At 52.6% G+C, this 18,996-nt stretch overlaps 1 protein-coding gene across 1 annotated transcript in view; it reads left to right on the top strand.

Annotated features, from left to right (window-relative positions):
* Window positions 1-10,751, top strand: part of VDR (vitamin D receptor) — a 54,809-nt gene extending 44,058 nt beyond the window's left edge. The window contains exons 7-10 of the mRNA XM_031462685.2: window positions 192-363; window positions 6,258-6,409; window positions 6,600-6,716; window positions 8,015-10,751. Of these exons, the coding sequence (XP_031318545.1) occupies window positions 192-363; window positions 6,258-6,409; window positions 6,600-6,716; window positions 8,015-8,274 (701 nt within the window). The 3' untranslated portion in view covers window positions 8,275-10,751. The remainder of the gene's footprint in view (window positions 1-191; window positions 364-6,257; window positions 6,410-6,599; window positions 6,717-8,014) is intronic.
* The last annotated feature ends 8,245 nt before the right edge of the window (window positions 10,752-18,996 follow it).

The raw sequence follows: 18,996 nt of genomic DNA, 5'->3' as shown, positions 1-18,996 counted from the left end.
CTTTTCCTGCCCTACTCTGCTGGGGGAAGACACGGGGAACCATCAAGGGAAGGCTGAAGTGACCTTGGAGGGAGGGGGTCACTGTGGGATTCCCAGCTGGCCCTGCTGCCAGGGTGCAGGGGGTCCTCACAGGACCCAGCAGGAGCAAACCTGGCTCAAGTCATTCCTTCTCTTCCCTCATCCTTCCCCAGAGATGATGGAGCCAGCCAGCTTCTCCAACCTGGATCTGAATGAAGATGACTCCAATGACCCTTCCATGACCCTGGACCTATCCCAGCTCTCCATGCTGCCCCACTTGGCTGATCTGGTCAGTTACAGCATCCAAAAGGTCATTGGCTTTGCCAAGATGATCCCAGGGTTCAGGTAAGGAGCTTCTGGGGCACCCCCGGGGCAGAGGCAGAACCCTAGACTGAGCCGGAAGACGGGTCAGAGATCACCAATCCCTGCTTCCCAAATACAGCTTCAAACCCTACCCTTCACCTCCCAAGTCAGAGTCTCTGGGCTAGGTCCAGGAATCTGTATTTAAGAAGGGCAGCCCATGCATGAGGTCCTGGGTTCAATCCCCAGCACCTCCTCTAAAAATAAATAAATAAATAGACCTAATTACCTCCCACCACAAAAAAAAATTATCTTTTTTAATTAAAAAAAAAAAAACAAGAAGGGCAGCCCGTCCAGTGTTACTTGGCAGGCCAGCACCGGAGAGCTATCCATCCCTTTCTCTTCCTAGAAGATGGAACAGAAGCCCATTGGGGTTCAGTGGCCAACACCAGGATTTCTAGTGTTGGAGCCAGTGTGTTGGACCCAGGTCTAGAACTCACTGCTGTGTCCACTCCAGCAGGCTTGGTTGTCACCCTCCTGTTATCCCTGTGAGTCAAACCTACATGAATCCTCCACACCCGATTCTGAAACCAGGATGAAGTGATAAGAGAGATGAGAGGGTTGGGCACGAAGACTTGTGCAGTAATTTAGGAATTCTAGAAGGAGGCAGACTCACTGGCACCCATAACATGGGCATCCTTCACCCAATTTACCCTTCACTCAAAGCAATTTCCTACTCATACTGAGATCTTTCTGCCAACGTAGATAAGTATAAGGAGTTCTACTGGAGTAGAGAGCTTCCCTTACGGATTCATTCATACAAACTTCATTCATTTATTCAAATGTTTTACTGTTTTGGTAATAATGGCATTAAATAGCCATGCAGTGTTAAATATTCTTAAAAATACCTAAACATTGACACCTTTAGTAGATATGCTGGGAGGCAGTTATACCTATATTTACGTATATTTATATCCTCATTTTTTCTAAAAGTGCATTTGGAACATTGTCATAAAATACATATACAATGTGATTGAGAAATGGAAAGAAACTAATATCAAGCAATATTCTCATCATTTCAAGTAGTAGCAATAGTTGCAGTTGCAGCAGAAGGGGCTTCCTCCATACTGATGCTCAGAGTCAGAGCTAGAATACTGGGAGCTGGAAAATGACCAGATTTTGGCCAACTCTGGATGGAAACTAATACAAGGTGCCATTTATTGTTTTGTGAATCTTTCCTGTGTTGGGAAGCCAACAGCTACTGTCTAAATTGCTGCATTGCCAGCAAGATAATGGTAATTCACAGAGCTAACACTAGGACTTCCCAGTTTGTTTCTATCCTGAAACAACCTGCTCTGTGTTATTTCATGCCTTGCACCAACTCAAATCTCAGGAGTCTGCCAATGCTCTTTCCTGGAATTAATGTGAAAATTGTAGAGAAAAGAGAAAAACATCAAACGGCACTGAAACAGTCTTACGGCATCGCACATTTTGGTTGCAGCAAAAGCAGTAAAGGCCACTCCAGCAGGCAGAACAGGTGTTACCTGTGAGGGCAGCATCACACTGGGCCTGGGATTTACCCTCCAGAGCCTTTCCTTGGAACTGATGACACATTCCGCTTAGCACAAGTTCCAACTCCCTCCTCCACTCTTCATGGTTTGCAGATTACATGCTTTCCAAAGTCTTGTTGTGTATAAACAGCTAGAGGAAAAAAACACTTCAAGGTGCCGGTGGATATACTGGAGCAGGCGGCTCCCACCATAATTCCAGGAGGAGCAGTCCTCGTCTACACAGGGTCCATGCTTCCTTGCCTAGTGAGGAGTTGCACCAGAGGACACCCAAAGCCTTGTCTAGAGGCTAAGGATTGGTGCTTCTAAGTGGTGGCTGGGATGGCAGATGTGGGAAAACTGTCCTAAAAAGAAAGGTAGTCATTTAACCAGACTACCCCAATGCAGCCCCCTCTGCTAAGCAACCTGAGCGCCAGCTTTTCTCTTGGTCCCCATCCCCGGGCACAGTGAGCACTACCTGTCTTTGATTCCTCTCCCCAAGGATGAGCTGAAGTCTCCCCGATCCCTTCCCTTTCAAACCTCATTCTCCAGAGTCCCCTGGTCTAGCCCTGTAGTCATGGCCAAAATGAGCTGTAGATGAGCAGGTCCCGGAGCCTCCCAGCTACTGAGGCAAAATCGATCCCGATTTAATCAGGACTTCTCTCTTTGGCGTGACTTGAGAAGTCCCAAGGTGGAATGTTTTCCAGTAAAAATGGAGCGGATGCTCCCTGTGACCGGATGGAGCTGACGCCGTGCCTGTGCCAGAGCCTGGGCTCCCAGAGGACCCAGGCAGGGCCAGCCCAGCAGCTCCCTGGTTCTGCCAGTTTCTGCACTTAGAGGTTCTGTTTTTCCAAGAAGTGAAAGAACAGTGGCTGCGTCCCTGGTGGCTTTGAACTCGGGGCCCGTAGGGAGGGGTGGAGGGTGTGGGGAGGGCAGGATGAGACTTCCGTGTGGGTGAGCTGGGGGGAGTGTACAGGATGAGACTCCAGGGCGGGCACCAGGCCGAAGTGGGGCGGGACTGGGAGGGCTGTGCTGGGTGTGAACTGCCCTGTGGTGTGGCCCTGGCCCTGCTCCTGCCTCCCGCCTGCCCTCCCTCCGCCTCTCAGTCTGTACCCTACACATCTCCCGCCCTCAGCCCTGCAAAAGAAGTGCATGGGAGAAGCGGTGTCAGGAGCAGCAACTAAGTGGCCAGGAGCAGTGTTGGATCTGAGCGCCAAGGACCACAGGTTTCACCGCCCAGAGAGGTGCATGAGGGACCAGGCCCAGTCAGTTGGAGCCCAGCCCTCTGGGCTACATGCCTTCAACCTCACTGCTGTTTCCATCCCAGGGGCTCCTTCCTGGTCAAAGACCTGGGGTCATAGTGCCCCTTCCTCCTATGTCCTTCCTTCTATCTTTGCGTGTTCATCAATCCAGCAATCAGCTTTCTTATATAAACTATGAGGGATAAAAGATGCCTAGAACACAGTCCCTGGCCTCCAGAGGTTCCGTGTCTGATGGAAGAGATAGAAGTGTGAACAGCTGTGGTGAAGATGCAGGGCCCTGGGAGAGACCTTTTAAAGGCACTTTGGGAATGCAGGCAGGGAGGGGCTGGACCCTGCGTTGGTGGGGGAGGGGCGTGGCAGGCAAGGCAGCAACACATTTCCAGGGCACATCGCAAGTGCCCAGAAGTGGCCGCAGGGGTGGAATCTGACCAGGGTGTAAATATTGCCCAGGTCCATGGAGGAGGCCCAGGGCCCAAGCTGGTGCCCATCACAGCAGGAACGAGGTCTCTTACTGGTTTCCCCTTTATCTCCACCTCTACCCCCACCCACCACCACTCCCAGTTCTGGCTGGCTGAGAGCTGCACTTAGAAAGTCCCTGTATTTCCAAGCTGTGGGTGGTAATTTGAGGTCATTCTGGGTTTGCTTTCATAGAAGTAGTATGTGTGCATCATAATAGGCAGTGGTCCTGCAGAAATCTCTCTGGCCAGGTACCTATGGGATGTTGGTTCACTCCTGGACATCATTTTGAGTGGGCCATTGAGCACAAGGTTATGTACAAAGATATGCCTCACAGAATTACTTGTAATAGTAAACTTAGAAGCAACCAAAATACCCAAAAAATAGGTGGGTGGGAGACTGATTAATTAACTTATAGTACATTGATATAACATGATGCAACCCCAATGAACTGACCTAGGAAGTGGGACACAGAATTACTATGACCTGGTGTGTGTTGAAAAAAGAGATATTTGCATAGAAAACAAAGAGGGAGGAAGTAAACCAAAATATCCATTGTGGTTATGAGCCATTTTTATTTGCTTTTATATTTTTTGCTGTATTTTCCAAAGATCTACTAATGAACATGTCTTACTTAGATAATGAATTAAAACTCAAATGAAGGTGGTGTTCATTTTTATTTTCTAAATATGGATTGAACAGCCAGAGAAAGGTGACAAAGATGGTCTAGATGCCATGACCTCAGGGCTATTTATTCCAGAGAAGACACAAGGGAGACATGGTAGCTTTCTTTAAATGGTTAAAGGGATGTCCCGTGGCTAATGGAGAAGTCTGGTTCTGTGTTCCTTGAGAGCACAGACTACAAGGATTGGATGAGTGTGTCATCATGTGGGTGACAGCTCAATGGAAGAAGAGGTGAATAACCCAAGAGCCAAGCACCTCATGGCTGTATCCGGAGGCTGGGAGCTCCCTGGCACTGGGGGAGTCCTGCAGAGGCTGTGTGAGAGCCATCTGTCAGGAATGCTGAGGAAGGAAATGGACCACATTACCTCTAAGAGGGGCCCTCCAACTCCAGCACTTTGTGTTTTTCCTTCGGTGCAGGTCCTTTGGTGGCCATCCTTATCATGCAAGCTTTTTCACGCCTCCTCATCCATCACCTGTTGATACAGGACTCTCATCAGTTAATTCCATTTCCTACCTCTTTACATTCCAAAGTGCAGCCACAGAGGGGGGAGGGTATAGCTCAGCGGGAGAGTGCGTGCTTAGCACGCACAAGGTCCTAGGTTCAGTCCCCAGTACCTCCATTAAAATAAATAAATAAATAAACCTCCCACCCCCAAAAAATTTTTTTTAAAGAAAACAAACAAAAAAACCCCCAAAGTATAGCCAGAGAGGATGATAGCCCATCGACAGGATATCCAGGAGGAAATGTGCATACAGTCAGAAAGAGAAAGGGAGGAAAACCTGGGAGCAATTTGTTCTGTGAGCCCTGCTTTTCCCTTGTCATTGTTCAGACAAGCCCAGCTCGTGACTCAGAATAGTGGAACTAGGCATTAGCCTCTTGACTAATCAGCACATAATTAGTGGCCCTCTTCTCGTGCTCAGGGCTCAATGATCAGTGTGAGGGTGACACTAAAGTACTTAAGGGGTGGTGCTGGCCCTTGAGCAGCTTACAGTTAAGGGCCAGAGACAAGCATATAAAGGACAGAGGTGAAGGGGACAGGGCCAGATAGGAGCACAAGCAATGTGCCGCAGGTCGTCAAGGACTGGCTCCAAGTCTAGGAAGAGAATCTGAGGGTGGAGGGATCCCAGGGAGACGTCACTGGATTCAGGACCAGAAAGACGAAGTGGGGCAGAAGAAGGTGGGTGCTCTAAGTTGGAGCTGTCCCCTGTTCAAAGGCAGGCAGGCGTGAGAACACACAGCATCTGACTGCAGAGTGTTACAAGGGAGGGTGGGTGGAGTCTGCGATGGAGAGGCGGCCGGATGGACGGGCTGGGGCCAAGTTATGGAGGCTGGGCTTGAGCCTGGGATGTTGGATAGTCAGTAAGGATTTCCCATCACAGGAATGACACTTCCCTGCAGCAGCAGTAAGAAAGGTGAAAGAGAGACCTGAGAGACTTGACTCTGGGGTTCTAGTGAGAGGCACCTGAAATGGATGCTCTGAACCAGAGCAGCCCGGTGGGAGGGGAGATGGGGTTCAGAGATGTCCCGGAGAGACAGCTGGCTGAGCTCCACCACCGGAAAGGACTGGAGGACAGGAGGAGGGAGAGGGAAAGAAAGCAGGGGGGCCATTGAGGATGACCCTGGCCATGCCTTTTGCAGACAGCCATACTCATGCCTTGACCCTGCAAGCTTCCTCAGGCTTTGTTTTCCTGACCCTAGAAGAGCCATGGCTTCTTAGACCTGGGAGACCCTGGCAAGTCACTGGGTTTTCCCTGTCTTAGGAGCTGAGCTACTCCAGTTGGCATTTGGTCAGTCCTGAGTTGTCAAGTTGTTCTCCCTCCAGAAACACTCTGGTTCTTTCCAACCAGGCTGCTAGCTCCTCGGAGGAGGAGGACTCAGGGCACATGCTGGTCCCCTGGCAGGTGCATCCCTGTCAAAACACTGCACTGACTTGCACGGCATGACGGTCTTGACCAGTCACCTGACCTCTGCCCCTTCCCTCTCTGACAGAGACCTCACCCCCGAGGACCAGATCGTGCTGCTGAAGTCAAGTGCCATTGAGGTCATCATGCTGCGCTCCAACCAGTCCTTCACCATGGACGACATGACCTGGACCTGCGGCAGCCAAGACTACAAGTACCACGTCAGTGACGTGACAAGGGGTACGTCTGCTCTCTGCCCCTATCCGCCCCAGCTCCACCCCTCCTGGGGTCACAGCCCCGTAGGGCACATCAGAGGGAGCCAAGCAGCAACAGGGACAGACGGGCAGGCGGGCGAGGGTCGGGCTGGACGTGGGGTGGGATGGGTGGCTCCTCGGTCCTGCCCTCAGCAGCTGGCCATTCCTTCCCACAGCTGGACACAGCCTGGAGCTGATCGAGCCCCTCATCAAGTTCCAGGTGGGGCTGAAGAAGCTGAACTTGCACGAGGAGGAGCACGTCCTGCTCATGGCCATCTGCATTGTCTCCCCAGGTACCTAGCAGTGAGGAGCTTGGGGACCAGGAAGGGTGAAGCCCCAGAGGGCCAGCGGGGAAACACCCACCTTGCTGGGTCTGCACCGCCTGTGCGGTGTGTGGATGTTGAGGGTTCCCTCACTGCCCTTGGCCTTGTCCTGGCGAGACCCTTGGTGATTCCTGGGTGGAATTCTGAGAAAGCAGATGAGTGGGGTTTCCCAGGCCACAAGTGTGGCCACCACCGGCATTACCCCTCCTCCCAGCGTGCCTGGCCCGATCCTGATACTCAGGCTCTGCTCTTATGTGAGCTGGACTGACCTCTCCTGACATTTGAGATTCCCTGGGGACAGGGCACAAAACCCTGGGGCCTGACATGGTTCTGTGGCCTGACATCTGGCCTGCTAGACAGTTTAGCTGAGTGATTCTGGAGCCAGGGTGCTGTGACCCTTAAGCTCTGCTGTCTATTTGGGGTGGGAAGAGGGAGAGAGGCTGAGGAGGAAGTTCTTGCAGTCCTTGGGGATGTGAGATTGCTGATGAGTCTCAAAGAGGGTGGTACCAGTGGCCTCTATCCAGGGATACTTTCTTGAGCTGGGGGCCCAGCGAAAGCACATGGGCACCCCTCCCACTGCGCAGTGGGCATTCACTCACTCATTCACTCGTCAGTGATTTATTGGGCTCCTGGCAGGTCCCAGGCCCTGTGCTGGGCATAGAGACTGAGCAGCAAGCAGGACAGACTTCTCCCCCAACAAGTGTAGAAGGAGACATTAAACACATGCTATTTAACAACCAACTCCTAGTGTGATGAGAGTTTTAAAAATAAAGAAGCACGTGAGGCTACAGAGGGTGAAACAGACACTAGGACCCTGATGTGGTCTGGGGCATGGAGGTACGGGCATCAGGAGTGGTCGTCTTGAGGAAGGTCCTTTAAGCTGTTACCCAAAGGCTCAGTAAGAGACAAGTAAGAGTGGAAGAGCTGAGTTCTGGGCAGAGGGAACACAACTGTGAAGGCCAGAGGGCATGGGTCACTGGGACCCTGATGAAAGATGGTGCATAGAGATGGAAGGAGACGAGGGGGAACAGGGCCAGATGGCCCGAGAGTGGACTGAGACTAGCTCCTAAATGCAATGGGAAGTGGCTGAGGGGTTGGGGAGGACTGTGGTGTCATGGGTCAGCAGCTGTCCAGGGGTGACCTAGGAGGATGCTAATGCTGGGTGTCTGTGTGTGTGGTCCAAGAGGTCAGGGGAGATTGGACGGTTGGACAGGAAGGGACCTGGCTCCAAGCTCCTGTGCCTCCTTCCCCCGCCTCTCTGCCTACAGACCGTCCCGGGGTGCAGGATGCTGCACTGGTCGAGGCCATCCAGGACCGCCTATCGAATACGCTGCAGACCTACATCCGCTGCCGCCACCCGCCCCCGGGCAGCCACCTGCTCTATGCCAAGATGATCCAGAAGCTAGCTGACCTGCGCAGCCTGAACGAGGAGCACTCCAAGCAGTACCGCTGCCTCTCCTTCCAGCCTGAGTCCAGCATGAAGCTCACGCCCCTTGTGCTCGAGGTGTTCGGGAACGAGATCTCTTGACTAGGGTAGCCCGCAGTGACGCCTGGGTGGGGCTGCCTCTCCAGTGCTGCGTGCCCAGGCCTGGGCCAGCAGCCCCTCCCACCCCTTCTGGAGCTCAGCCCCTCCTCTCCAGACTCCCCTCCCCGCCCGGCCCATCCTCTCTCCTGCCCGACCTAACACCAGGTCCCCCGTACCTGCAGGCCACAGGCTGCTCCCAGTCCCTTGAGACCTCAGTCCTGATGAGTTGCTGTTTATTTGACAAAGAAACTCAAGTGGGAGCAGAGGGCAGAGGCTGAAGGCGGGTCCTTGCCCAGGGATGCCCCCACCACTCCAGAAGTGGCCGCTGGCTGGTGCTGAGGGAACAGGCAGGCAGGAGAAACATACCCATTCCTCAGGGACAGAGATACCTGTACCTCCCCTCTGCTCCAGGCCCACATGTCTGGAACCTGGTGGGCTCGCCCTTCCTCCACCCCACCCACGTTGAATACTGACCCGCAACCCCTATCTGACTCTGCTGCCGGTCCGTGCTGCTCTGTCCTGGGTCAGTGTGCCACGATGGGGCGGGCCTTCTCGCTCTGCCTCCCTGCCCTGGCCTGTCTAGGACTGTCACTGCCAAGGGTGACCAAAACCAAGGTGACTCAGGTCACAACTCCCCCTCATCCACCTCTGCTGGCCAAAAGGCACTTGGTGCCCATCTTCATCCCATCACCATGGTAACATTCTCCCCGGAAGTAGCTATGGTAAGATGGGCTTTCTCCCCATGGCTGGGGCCACTGGCCAGAACCCAGCCATTGAGAAGCTGAGGGGGGAAGAAGTCAAGGCCCAGGCAGTAGGGGGACAGGAAAACCCAGAGCTTCACAGCAGAGTAGCAGATGGAGGCCACACCTGACCTGTCACCAAGCCTGTGGCTCCTCAGCCTGGATTAAAGGGGTTGACCGACCTCCAATCATCCATGTAGCACGATTGAATGGCCCCCAGGTTTCAGAGAATCCCAGGCACCATCCTCATCCTCACCCTGCCAGTGCCTTACCTCCAACCCCTAAGAGGGAACCAGCTGCAGGCTCCAGAGCCCGTGTCCTTGTGCAGAGGCTGTGGGCACTGGAGAGGCCTCACCCTGGGATGGCCATGGATGGTGACCCAGAGATCAGCCCCCTGTCCCACCCCCCACCCCCCACAACTGTCTGGAAAAGCAGTGTTGCTCTGCTTACCAGCAGGGGCCTCATCTTTCCCATCGGGTAGGGTGGGATGGGGGAGAGGAATTTCCAGACTCCAGCAGCCCAAGCCACGCCCTCCCTGCTCACCTCAGTCTGCTTCCAAGACTGCTGTCCCCCGAGGGAAGCAGGAGCCAGTGCCCCAGCACCTTGGGAGTGAGTGGAGGGAGTGGGTTGGCCTGGTGACTAGTCAGCGAGACGACAGAAAGGGCCTGGGAGGCAGAGCAGGGTGGGAGCACAGAGCTTCAAACTCCATATTCTCCCTGTATCCAGAGCATCTCAGGAGGTGGAGACTCATGGCCCATTTACCCAGCTGGGGTTCCTTGGAGGGGTGAGTTGCAGGCATGTGGGAGCAGAGGAGAGCTGGTTCTTCCAGGAGTCACAGAGGGTCCTTCAGATTGTGACTAGAGTCAGGGGAGCACGGCCACATGTGCTGTCTCAGCAGGGAGGAGCTGATGTCAGTAGGCACCCCTCCACCTGCACCTGCTGTTCTCTGAAAACCCGGCAGCAAACCGACTTACCCCTGCAGCCAGTGTCTGCCTGGCCAGTGTTTCTTCTGGGGACAGACACTGACAGCTGCGTTCCCTGTGGCAGAACACCGTCCTCAGACTCCGGCTTACGTCTCTTACACAGGAGTCGTCTTCAGAATCAGACTCTGTTTGGTACCACATTCTAACATAGCGGGTAATAAGCACCACTGATTAAGAGATATTTATGGGAGGGGGAACTTCCATGGTGAAATTCTACACATTAATTGTAGTTGTTTTGCAAATGAGGGAGAGTCCTTTGTGACTTGACTGGCTGCAGAACATGCTGGTCCAGCTGCTAGTCAGCAGAAGAAAAGGCTTGAAAATTGCTAGCCTAGTTCAACTCCCTCATTAAAGAAAACTGATGCTGAGAGGAGGGTGTGACCCCCCCCCAAGCTCGTGTAATGAGTCAGAAGCAGCACCAGGACTGGGCTGGACTTCGGACCTACAGTCCAGTGTTCTTTTCACTACACCATGCTTGAGCTCAGACCCCACGTCCCGTTCCCCTGGGGGCTGACCTCGTCCCTTGGGGGAAACCCTGGGTGTTAGACAGAGCAGGTCTAGATCCCAGACCCCTGCCTTGCTTCCCTGAGTTGTCACACCACTGACCCATCAGGAGGAGGAGAAAGGACACCTCAGCCCGTGTCTCAATGTGAATTAGACCCCCACCCCGATGTGGCCCTGGCTGGACGGGCTCTCTGCCTCAGCCCTGTATAATGCTGTTGCCTTACCAATAAAGTGCATCTGTCTTTGTAACGTCTCCTCCTCCCTGGCTCTCCTCTGGCCCCGCCTTCTCCAGGGAACCCGAGAGAACCCCTGAGAATACCAGTTCCTCAGCCCTGGGGCCCACAACAGCCCAGTCCAGTCCCAAAAGGAAGTCTAGAAGCTGGGAGGAAGAGAAAAGAGAAAAAGTGAGGTTTCATGGGGCTGAACTGGGAGAAAATGTTACCATCTATTCTGCTTTAGAATAAGGGAATATGAAAGTGGACTTTTATAAATCCCAAACTTTTGAAGTATATTATTGGAAACCCAGGAAAGCGTGCACCCAAAGGCCAAAGAAACAAGATTCCAGGAGCTAGGAAGCCCTTCTCTGGCTAACTGGAGCCAGTAAGAGAATCCAAGTGGGGCCAACGGGGAGGCTTAGAACACACAACAGAGCTGGTGAAAGCTGGGGATAAAACAGCCAAGACGGCTTTGAAGAGTGCCTCCTGAGTGATTTCCAAAGAGAAAAAACGTTTGCCAGAAATTTGTCAAATAAACCAATGAAGAAAGCTTTGCTGATGGTAATAAAGATGGCTCCCACTTACACAGCACTTACTTTGTGGCACGTACTGCTGTAAATAAATGCTTTATGCAAACCAACTGCCTTAGCCTTATGAGGACCCGAGGGGAGATGGACTACTATTACCCCCATTTAACAGAGGGGAGAGCTTGCCCAAAGCCACACTGCTGGTAAGTGAGAGATGGGGTTTGAACCCTGGGCAGCTGGCTGCAGAAGCCATTAGTTAATTGCTACACGACACCACTCCCTGCAGATAATCATGCCAGCTCCCTATTAAAGGGGATGCAAGGGAGATTCCATTCTGAAAGGAGGCCTTGGGGACAGAGAGATTGGACGTGCTAGATTCAACAGTGCTCTTCTCTCAGGAAGCATTCAGTCACACATGTGGGGTCCAATTCATGGTGGCTCTTTCCAGAGAAGCTCAAGAATAGAGACCAGGTAACCACTGACAGAAATGTGTCTTGTATTTTGAAATGCTGTGCCCATGACTTGGAGAATTACAAATCACTTCTGTGGATATACAGGACTCCCAAATGGCCCAGAGGAGTCTACGTACCTGCTCCATTTCCCAAAGAAATGGGATTTATGGCAAAAAGCAGCTTCGCTAAACACACAAGCAAAAATAACTAACTAAAGACACAACACGGTCATCTGTAAGGGAAATCACTCAGGGAAAACCTATCTAGTGTAGTAACTTAGGATAAATTGGTCCAGGAACCTCTGGATGGGATTTACTTTTAATTTCCAGAAGCATCTGAAAAGATTTCAAACCAAATGTGTCACTGGGGGATGGGATGGGAACAGAAGAATTGGGGATGGGGCTTGAGGGCTATTTTGTCAAGGAAAATTAATGGACTTAGAGAAAGGAACTCAACGGGCATGTCTCTGGCAGGAGAATTAGAAACTCTTGCTTAGCATTTTTACAGATGATCCGGAGGAACAACGCATCTCCAAGGCTGTGTGTGACAATACACATTTCCAGGTAAACAGAGAGGAATGCACACAGTCAGAAGAAAGTGATTTTGAGTTTTCACGTTCCAAGCCTTGGGTCTACATCTGGGCTGTTCAATAAGGTAGCTGGATGTGGATTTCAATTACAATTCATTAAAATTAAACGAAAGTAAGTATTTCGCTCTTCAGCTGCACGAGCCACATTTTCAGTGCTCACCATCCCAGGGGCTACAGTAATGGACGGTTTGGGAACATTCCCCTCACTGCAGAAAGTGTTGTTGGACAGTGTCGGTCTACACCATGTGTTCCCACCTGGCACTAATCGTGGACGATGCACGTCTGTTGCTGTATTGGGTAGACAGCCGCTGAGCGTTTGACATCATATAGAAGATATTCAGGGAACATCCTCCCTTTTACATCAAGTAATGTTGCAGCCAACTGCTGTGAACAGGTCTGCTTCCCAACAGAGGCATACAGAAGAAACATCTCCCGGGTCACGGGGTTGACAGGCCCAGAGCTTTATGTGGTATAAACAGGTCGGCACTGTGCTGGGAAATAACTGACTCCTCCAGCCCTGGGACAAGCAGACAGGGCCTGCCTGGAGCGGCCAGAGCCCTCAGGTCAGGGTCTCCAGCTTCTACTGGGGATCCCTGGAGGTTATCTAGGAACCTTGGGTCTGTCCACCTGCCCCATGGCCCTGCAGGGGACAAGAGTGATGAGTGACATCTGGCACTCCCAGTATGGCCAAGGGGATGCCTCTTCATGCCAGCTAGCCCTCACTGTGGGCAAGAAGCCGTGAGGCTCCTGGCCGGGTCTGTGCTCCAGCTGACCAGGAAGCACAGCAGCGTGTGGAGCGGGGGCTGGGGGCGGGGGCAGGGGGCTGGGGGGGTGGGCGCTGCTGCAGACAGCTGCCCTGAATCTCAGCACTCAGACTGGCACACATGATACAGAAGATAGTGTTGCAAGTCCGGTTCGGGGGGAAGCCAAATCTGAAACGTAGATTGAAGTGCAGGGAGTTTACTGGGGAGAGGTCTCGAGATCACCAGCTTTGGCGGCAGGGAAGAAAGTGGGATTGGGTAGAGGGAGAATCTGGGCTGCAAAGCTGAGGCGGAGCAGCCAGCTTTTCCATCCCTGCATCAGCTAGTCATTGGATGCAGGCTGTCACCAGGAAAAGAGTGTGACGGCCAAGGGCAGGTAGGACTAGGGGTGTTTCTTCACATCTTGTACAACTTGACCCCTTCGGGAGGGACCAGAGGCTTCCAGGCCCTTCTCTTTGACTCAAAGGAGGGGGAAATACCCTAACACCCGGGGTGCAGTATTCCAGCCTCTCCCCAGCTATGGACTATCTGATGTTTTCTTTCCAAAATCATCCTGAGCTTCACCACTAGGTGGTGCTACTGCCCCACAGGGACTGGTTTGAGCTAGTTGCCTGGCGGCTCTCTCCCCCTCTCCCTCCATCTCCCACTCCTGCCTTTCCCTGTCTCTCTGGAGGTGCCCAGGGTCCTGCAAGGCTGAGTCCCTGCTACTGCAGGCACCTGGTGGTGATGATCTCTCCTGATGCCAGGGACCCAAAAGGATGGAGAGGAATCTGCCCTCTGGCTTTCCGCTGCCTCTGGAGTCACAGCCAGGGGAGAATCTGACACTCACACCTTAGCCAAAGGTCCCCATGGCTGAGCCACTGTGCCTGGGGCCTCTGAGCATCTTCCATGTGGACCCAGGTTCCCTCTGAGGTCCAGCCTGATTGTACAGTCCTTGTAGTGTCTCCAAGCACAAACACTGGGCTCAGGACTGAGGACGCAGTGATGACTAGGACAGTCACTAACCCCAAGGAAGACACAGACCAGTGGGAGAAGACAGACTTGCAGACAGATCATCACCAAGCAGCACAAGTGGAAGCCACAAAGTAGAAGAGGTGGGTCCCTGTCCTGGCTCTGCCGCTTGCTACCTGCATAACCTTAGGCAAGTGATTTAATGTTTTTGAGCCTCAGAATCTTCATCTGTACAATGGCAACAATACTAGTGCCTGCTTCTAGGTGTGTTGTGATATAATCCGTGCAAAGCCCTTACTGCAGTACCTGGACGTAGCCATGACTCATAAATGCTGGCCAGCATCATTATTAGGTTACAGAGTGGAGGAATGGTCAAGTAAATTTTCATTGGAACTTGACACCGCTCTCATCCTCTGACCGCTGATCCTTGCTGGGCTCTTGGGACTGGCTCCAGGGTGATCTCTCTGGCCCAGATCTCATACGGTGGAGCTAGGCTCCTGCTCCATGAGTAGCTGCTGGAGCAGGTCCAAGGTGTCATTGTGCCATGCGGCCACCAGGGGGCAGGTGTGCAACTTAATAAGCCAAAAAGGCCCCAGTTGAAAGGCCGCTGGAATCAAAAGTGTGGGAAAGAGATGGGAAGGCAATCACAGAAATCTGAAACACGTGGAACTCTAGTTAAAATTGTCCTCAGCTTCTTCCAGTTATGGTCGTTCTCTGTCAATTTCGCTTCCCCAATGACCACCACCACCACCATCATGGCACACAGATTACTGACCCGTAATTAAAGTCAGTATTCTCTGGAAGGAAGTGGCTCCTGTCCAGAGAGGCAGAAATCAACATGAGTGGCAAGAAGCAGGTTTGCTCCATGTATGTGTTGTATTGTGGTTTCTGTTCATTTGCCCCAGCGTTTACTGGACCCGTCCTCCCTTGGCGAGGTACAAAACCGACCACGATGCGGCCTGTCGGCCTCTCCGGGATTGCGTGTCACTGTCCAGACTGTGGGACTCAAGCCACGCTGTGTCCGACCGCTTGCAGCTCTGATGGTGCTCTTGGCCACCTTCCTCCACGCCAGCCGTTCCCAAATGTGCTGGCCTTTGGACCCGTTAACACCATTCAAAATAAATACACCCTCCTACAAAGAGCTTTTGTTTATGTGGGTTATATCCATCAATATTTACTATGTTAGAAATTTATTTTATGTGTGTATATATATACATTTTTAGTTGAAGTATAGTCAGTTTACAATGTTGTGTCCATTTCTGGTGTACAGCATGATGCTTCAGTCATACATGAACATACATGTATTCGTTTTTATATTCTTTTTCACCATAAGTTACTACAAGATATTGAATATAGTTCCCTGTGCTATACAGTATGAACTTGTTGTCTATCAGATTTTGTGAGAATCCTCCTGTATTTTGAAGTGAGAGGCACTCTGCCAGAGTTCAGTAGGTGTGTTGTGCGATTCAGTGGGTTTGTAGATGTAATTCTTGGGGTATTTGTGGGAGAGGGTGAGCTGGGAGTCTCTCTACTCTGCCATCTTGGCACCTCCCCCCGTTAGCAATTTAAACTCAGAAATTTTTAAAATCCTTGAATTTAAAAAGTAGCAATCATGAACCTATTGTAAGTTAACATAAATAACAACTTTTATTAAAAATAACAAAACAAATTTCCTGATGAGAGGGTATTGTCTGGCAGCTTGGCAAATTTCTTTCATGCCTGGCTTCATAGAAGGCAGCTAGATTCTCACAACTGGTCCTGCGCTCCGTCTGTGAGGGTATCACACACCCTGGAAACTTGGAAAGACGCTTCTGTGCCCAAGTGAGAGAATGAGGGTTAAAAAGGCAGCCAGTGTCTTAGTATTATTATGAGAGTAGTTTCAACCTTGCAGAGCCCCTAACTGGGGCTCAGGGACCCACAGGGGTCCCCAGCCAACACTCTAAGACCCACACTACACACCTTTCTAGGCCTTGTTTCCTCGGCCTGATCTGTCCCACCCTGCAAACTCCTACTGCTCCTTCAGTTTCCAGCTCAGGCTTCACGTCATGCACAAATTCTTCCCCTGAACTTCACCAGGCTGTACCCTCCCTTGTCCCATCTGGGTGGAACGGTGCACCTACTCTGTTGTAGAACGATGTGAACATTATGGTGTATTTTAAATTTCTGTTTTGCCTTTGGGGTTCCCTGGTAGATGGGAACAAAGGAGGGGTTCCACAAATGCAGCTGAATAAACGCATGAATGAACGAACAAGTACCAGGCAATGTGCTGCCCACTTCTGTTAGCATCTAAAAGAGCCGATCTTCACAATAGATGTCCAGCTAAAAAAAGTTCTGCTCGGTCCCGGCTGGAAGGTGAAACGCAAACAGACTTATGCAAATTTCAACACCTTCCTTTGAACTTTGGAAACTGAGAATTTAAGTTCCTGTGGCTTCAGAACCCACATGCTAACTACCTCTCCCTAAAGCATCTGCCACATCTCCCTCATTCTGTATGTGGACGGTTGGGTTTTTGGACCAAAATGCAGAATTTAACATTTATCCCTATTCATGTTTATCTGATTTGATTTCTCCCACATCTTAGCCTGCTCAAATCTTTTGAGTCCTCGTTTTGCTCCCCAACATTCTGACCATCCTTCCTGACCTTGCAGCTCCCAAAATTTAGGTCTGCAGACCATGTGCAGAGTCAAAACAATGCCTTCCTGCAGGCTGACATTAGCGCACTGACCAGAGTACTTTGGTTCTATTGTTCACGACCTGACCTCACCGGGAGCAAGGGCAGGGGTGGGTAATGAGAGTGAGTATCTGGGATGGGAGTGGTTGGAAAGACCCGGCATCCACAGGAATTTGGGGGACTTGTCAATGCTTCCACAGCTACGCTCTCCCCGGGACCCAACAGTCTCACCCCAAGTCTGAACAGATTCTTAAAGAATTTGACCAGATCTGAGCCAAGGCTCAGGGATCCAGGGATATCTAACATAGGGGATGTAGGAAGGGGTGTCTCAAGTATCAAATTCCGAGCTGGACTGTTCTGCAAATTCTGCGTTGGACTCAGGGAAGAAAGGCATACTCTCCTAGATTCTGGTTGCTGAGAGTGAAAGGCAGGGGCAGAACTCTCCTTAGGCATCCGCACTTTGGTGAGGGACGGAGAAGTCACCTGCAGCCCAGCCTGGGAGAACTTATTCAGCTCTGAGGGGCCTCCCCACGGCCCTCTTCACTTGCACGCAGAATCATGCAGGGCGTCTGGAAAGGCCTGTGCTACCCTGACCCAACCCCATCTAATTTCAAGCCCTGGGAACACCTCTGGCAGCCAGTATAGGGCAAGGGTGAGGCGAAGCGAGGCAAGGGCAGGGGCCGTAGCCATGCCTGCCCCTGGCTCCTGTTTCTCCATCTGCCTACCAGGACGGGCAGGTAGGGCAAGCAGCCCATCAGAAAAAGCTTGGCCAGCAAGGCAGGGGTACGGAGTGCCAGGGAAACCCCTTCCTGCCATCCCCTCAGTTTCCCCCAGCCCCACCTCAGCTCCCACTGATTTATATTTCTTCCCCTCTCCACCCCGGAGCCCCAACGAGTGGCAGGCAGAGGGTGGTGGAACAGCCCTGGGTGATAAAGCGGGGATGGGAACAAGTGATAAAGGGGTGGGAGAGAAGCTAGCCCCACTTCCTCTCTGATAGGGACCCCGCCCCAAGGGGCTCCTGCCTCTGCTGTGTTGACAGGAAGGCCTTGGGGTGGTGGAGGAGTGGGTGGGTGGGGAGGGAGGACGGTCGGTGGGCAGGATATCAGTGGCCTGGGAAGATGACCGTTCAGTTCGTTGTTGGTCTATTTGGTTGTCAGTTCATTCAGATGCCAGCCAGCAGGGGCTAGGCTGTGGGAGCCACAAAGGCACGGGCCGCCCAGGTGCTCCCCACAACCCATGCCGCCCCCAACCTGGAGGGGAGCAGGCAAGGCAGTGAAGGGGAGCACATTGTCCTGGATGCTGGGTGTCTCCACAATCTGTGACCTTGAGGGAATGACTTGAGCCCTCTGGGCCTGGGTTTCCCCGCCCACGAATGGGACACAGAGTCTTCGTGATGACAGCACAAAGGCAGGCCTGCAGCACTGCGCAGGCAGGGCCCCATCTCTGGCGGCAGGAGGGAACAGCCGAAGCAGCACGGAGGGGCAGCGGGATCCAAACCAGCTGCGGGGCTGCTGGCGATCTGTCCTGGTTCTGTCTCTCTTCCGTAAGGCAAAGACCGCAGTGGTACTGATGTCACAGATGCTGTGAAAACTAAGTTAGCAGGCAGCATTTAGACTCGTGCTGGGCATGCAGCAAGTGCTTGACAACTACTAGCCTCATCATTATCACTCTCATCACCCTCTGGGGGAATCCTCCCGTCTCACCAGTCACCCTCCCCTCAACATACACACATCCCAGGTCAGGACGGGAGGAGGTGGACGTTGGAACTCATGGTGGATACCTCATAGGAAGGACCCGGCTGGTGCCCCAAAGGTGCTCACAGGCCTGCTCAAGCCACCCAAAGCAGGGGGAGTTGGAGGGGGAAGGCTGGCCCCGCAGCACCCTGTTCCAGGCCAGGGCTCTGCTCTGCCCCATTATCTCCTCTTGCAAAGCAGCCTCCACCCGTCAATCCCCAACCGAGATTACAGACCCTCAACTGTCTCCAACTGCCCTGATTCGGATGAGGCTGGACCCTCACCCACTCCACACACCCCTGGCCACCCCACTTCTGTCCTGTGGTGGATGGAAGCCTGCCTGCTTCTCTGGGAGCGGGGGAGCTGGGAGACCAAGGATGGGGTGGCCAGGAGGACACTGTCCCCCACCCCAGACTGCCTCCAGAGCTGGAGAAGCAAGCTGGTGTCTGACGGGGAGAGTTCTCCAAGGCCCCCTCAGTCTTCCTCTTGATTCAGTGCCACCGTGTCTTTCTTGTTTCGGCCTCTCTGCATCTCTGGCCGCGTCTGCAGTTTCTGCCTCACTCAGGCGGCTCTTCCCCCACCCCCAGAGCACACCTGGC

Source organism: Camelus dromedarius, chromosome 11, assembly GCF_036321535.1.
Source record: "Camelus dromedarius isolate mCamDro1 chromosome 11, mCamDro1.pat, whole genome shotgun sequence".
NCBI lineage: Eukaryota > Metazoa > Chordata > Mammalia > Artiodactyla > Camelidae > Camelus > Camelus dromedarius.
The sequence above is the reverse complement of the archived record's forward strand: the minus strand, read 5'-3'. Positions and strand labels throughout refer to the sequence as shown.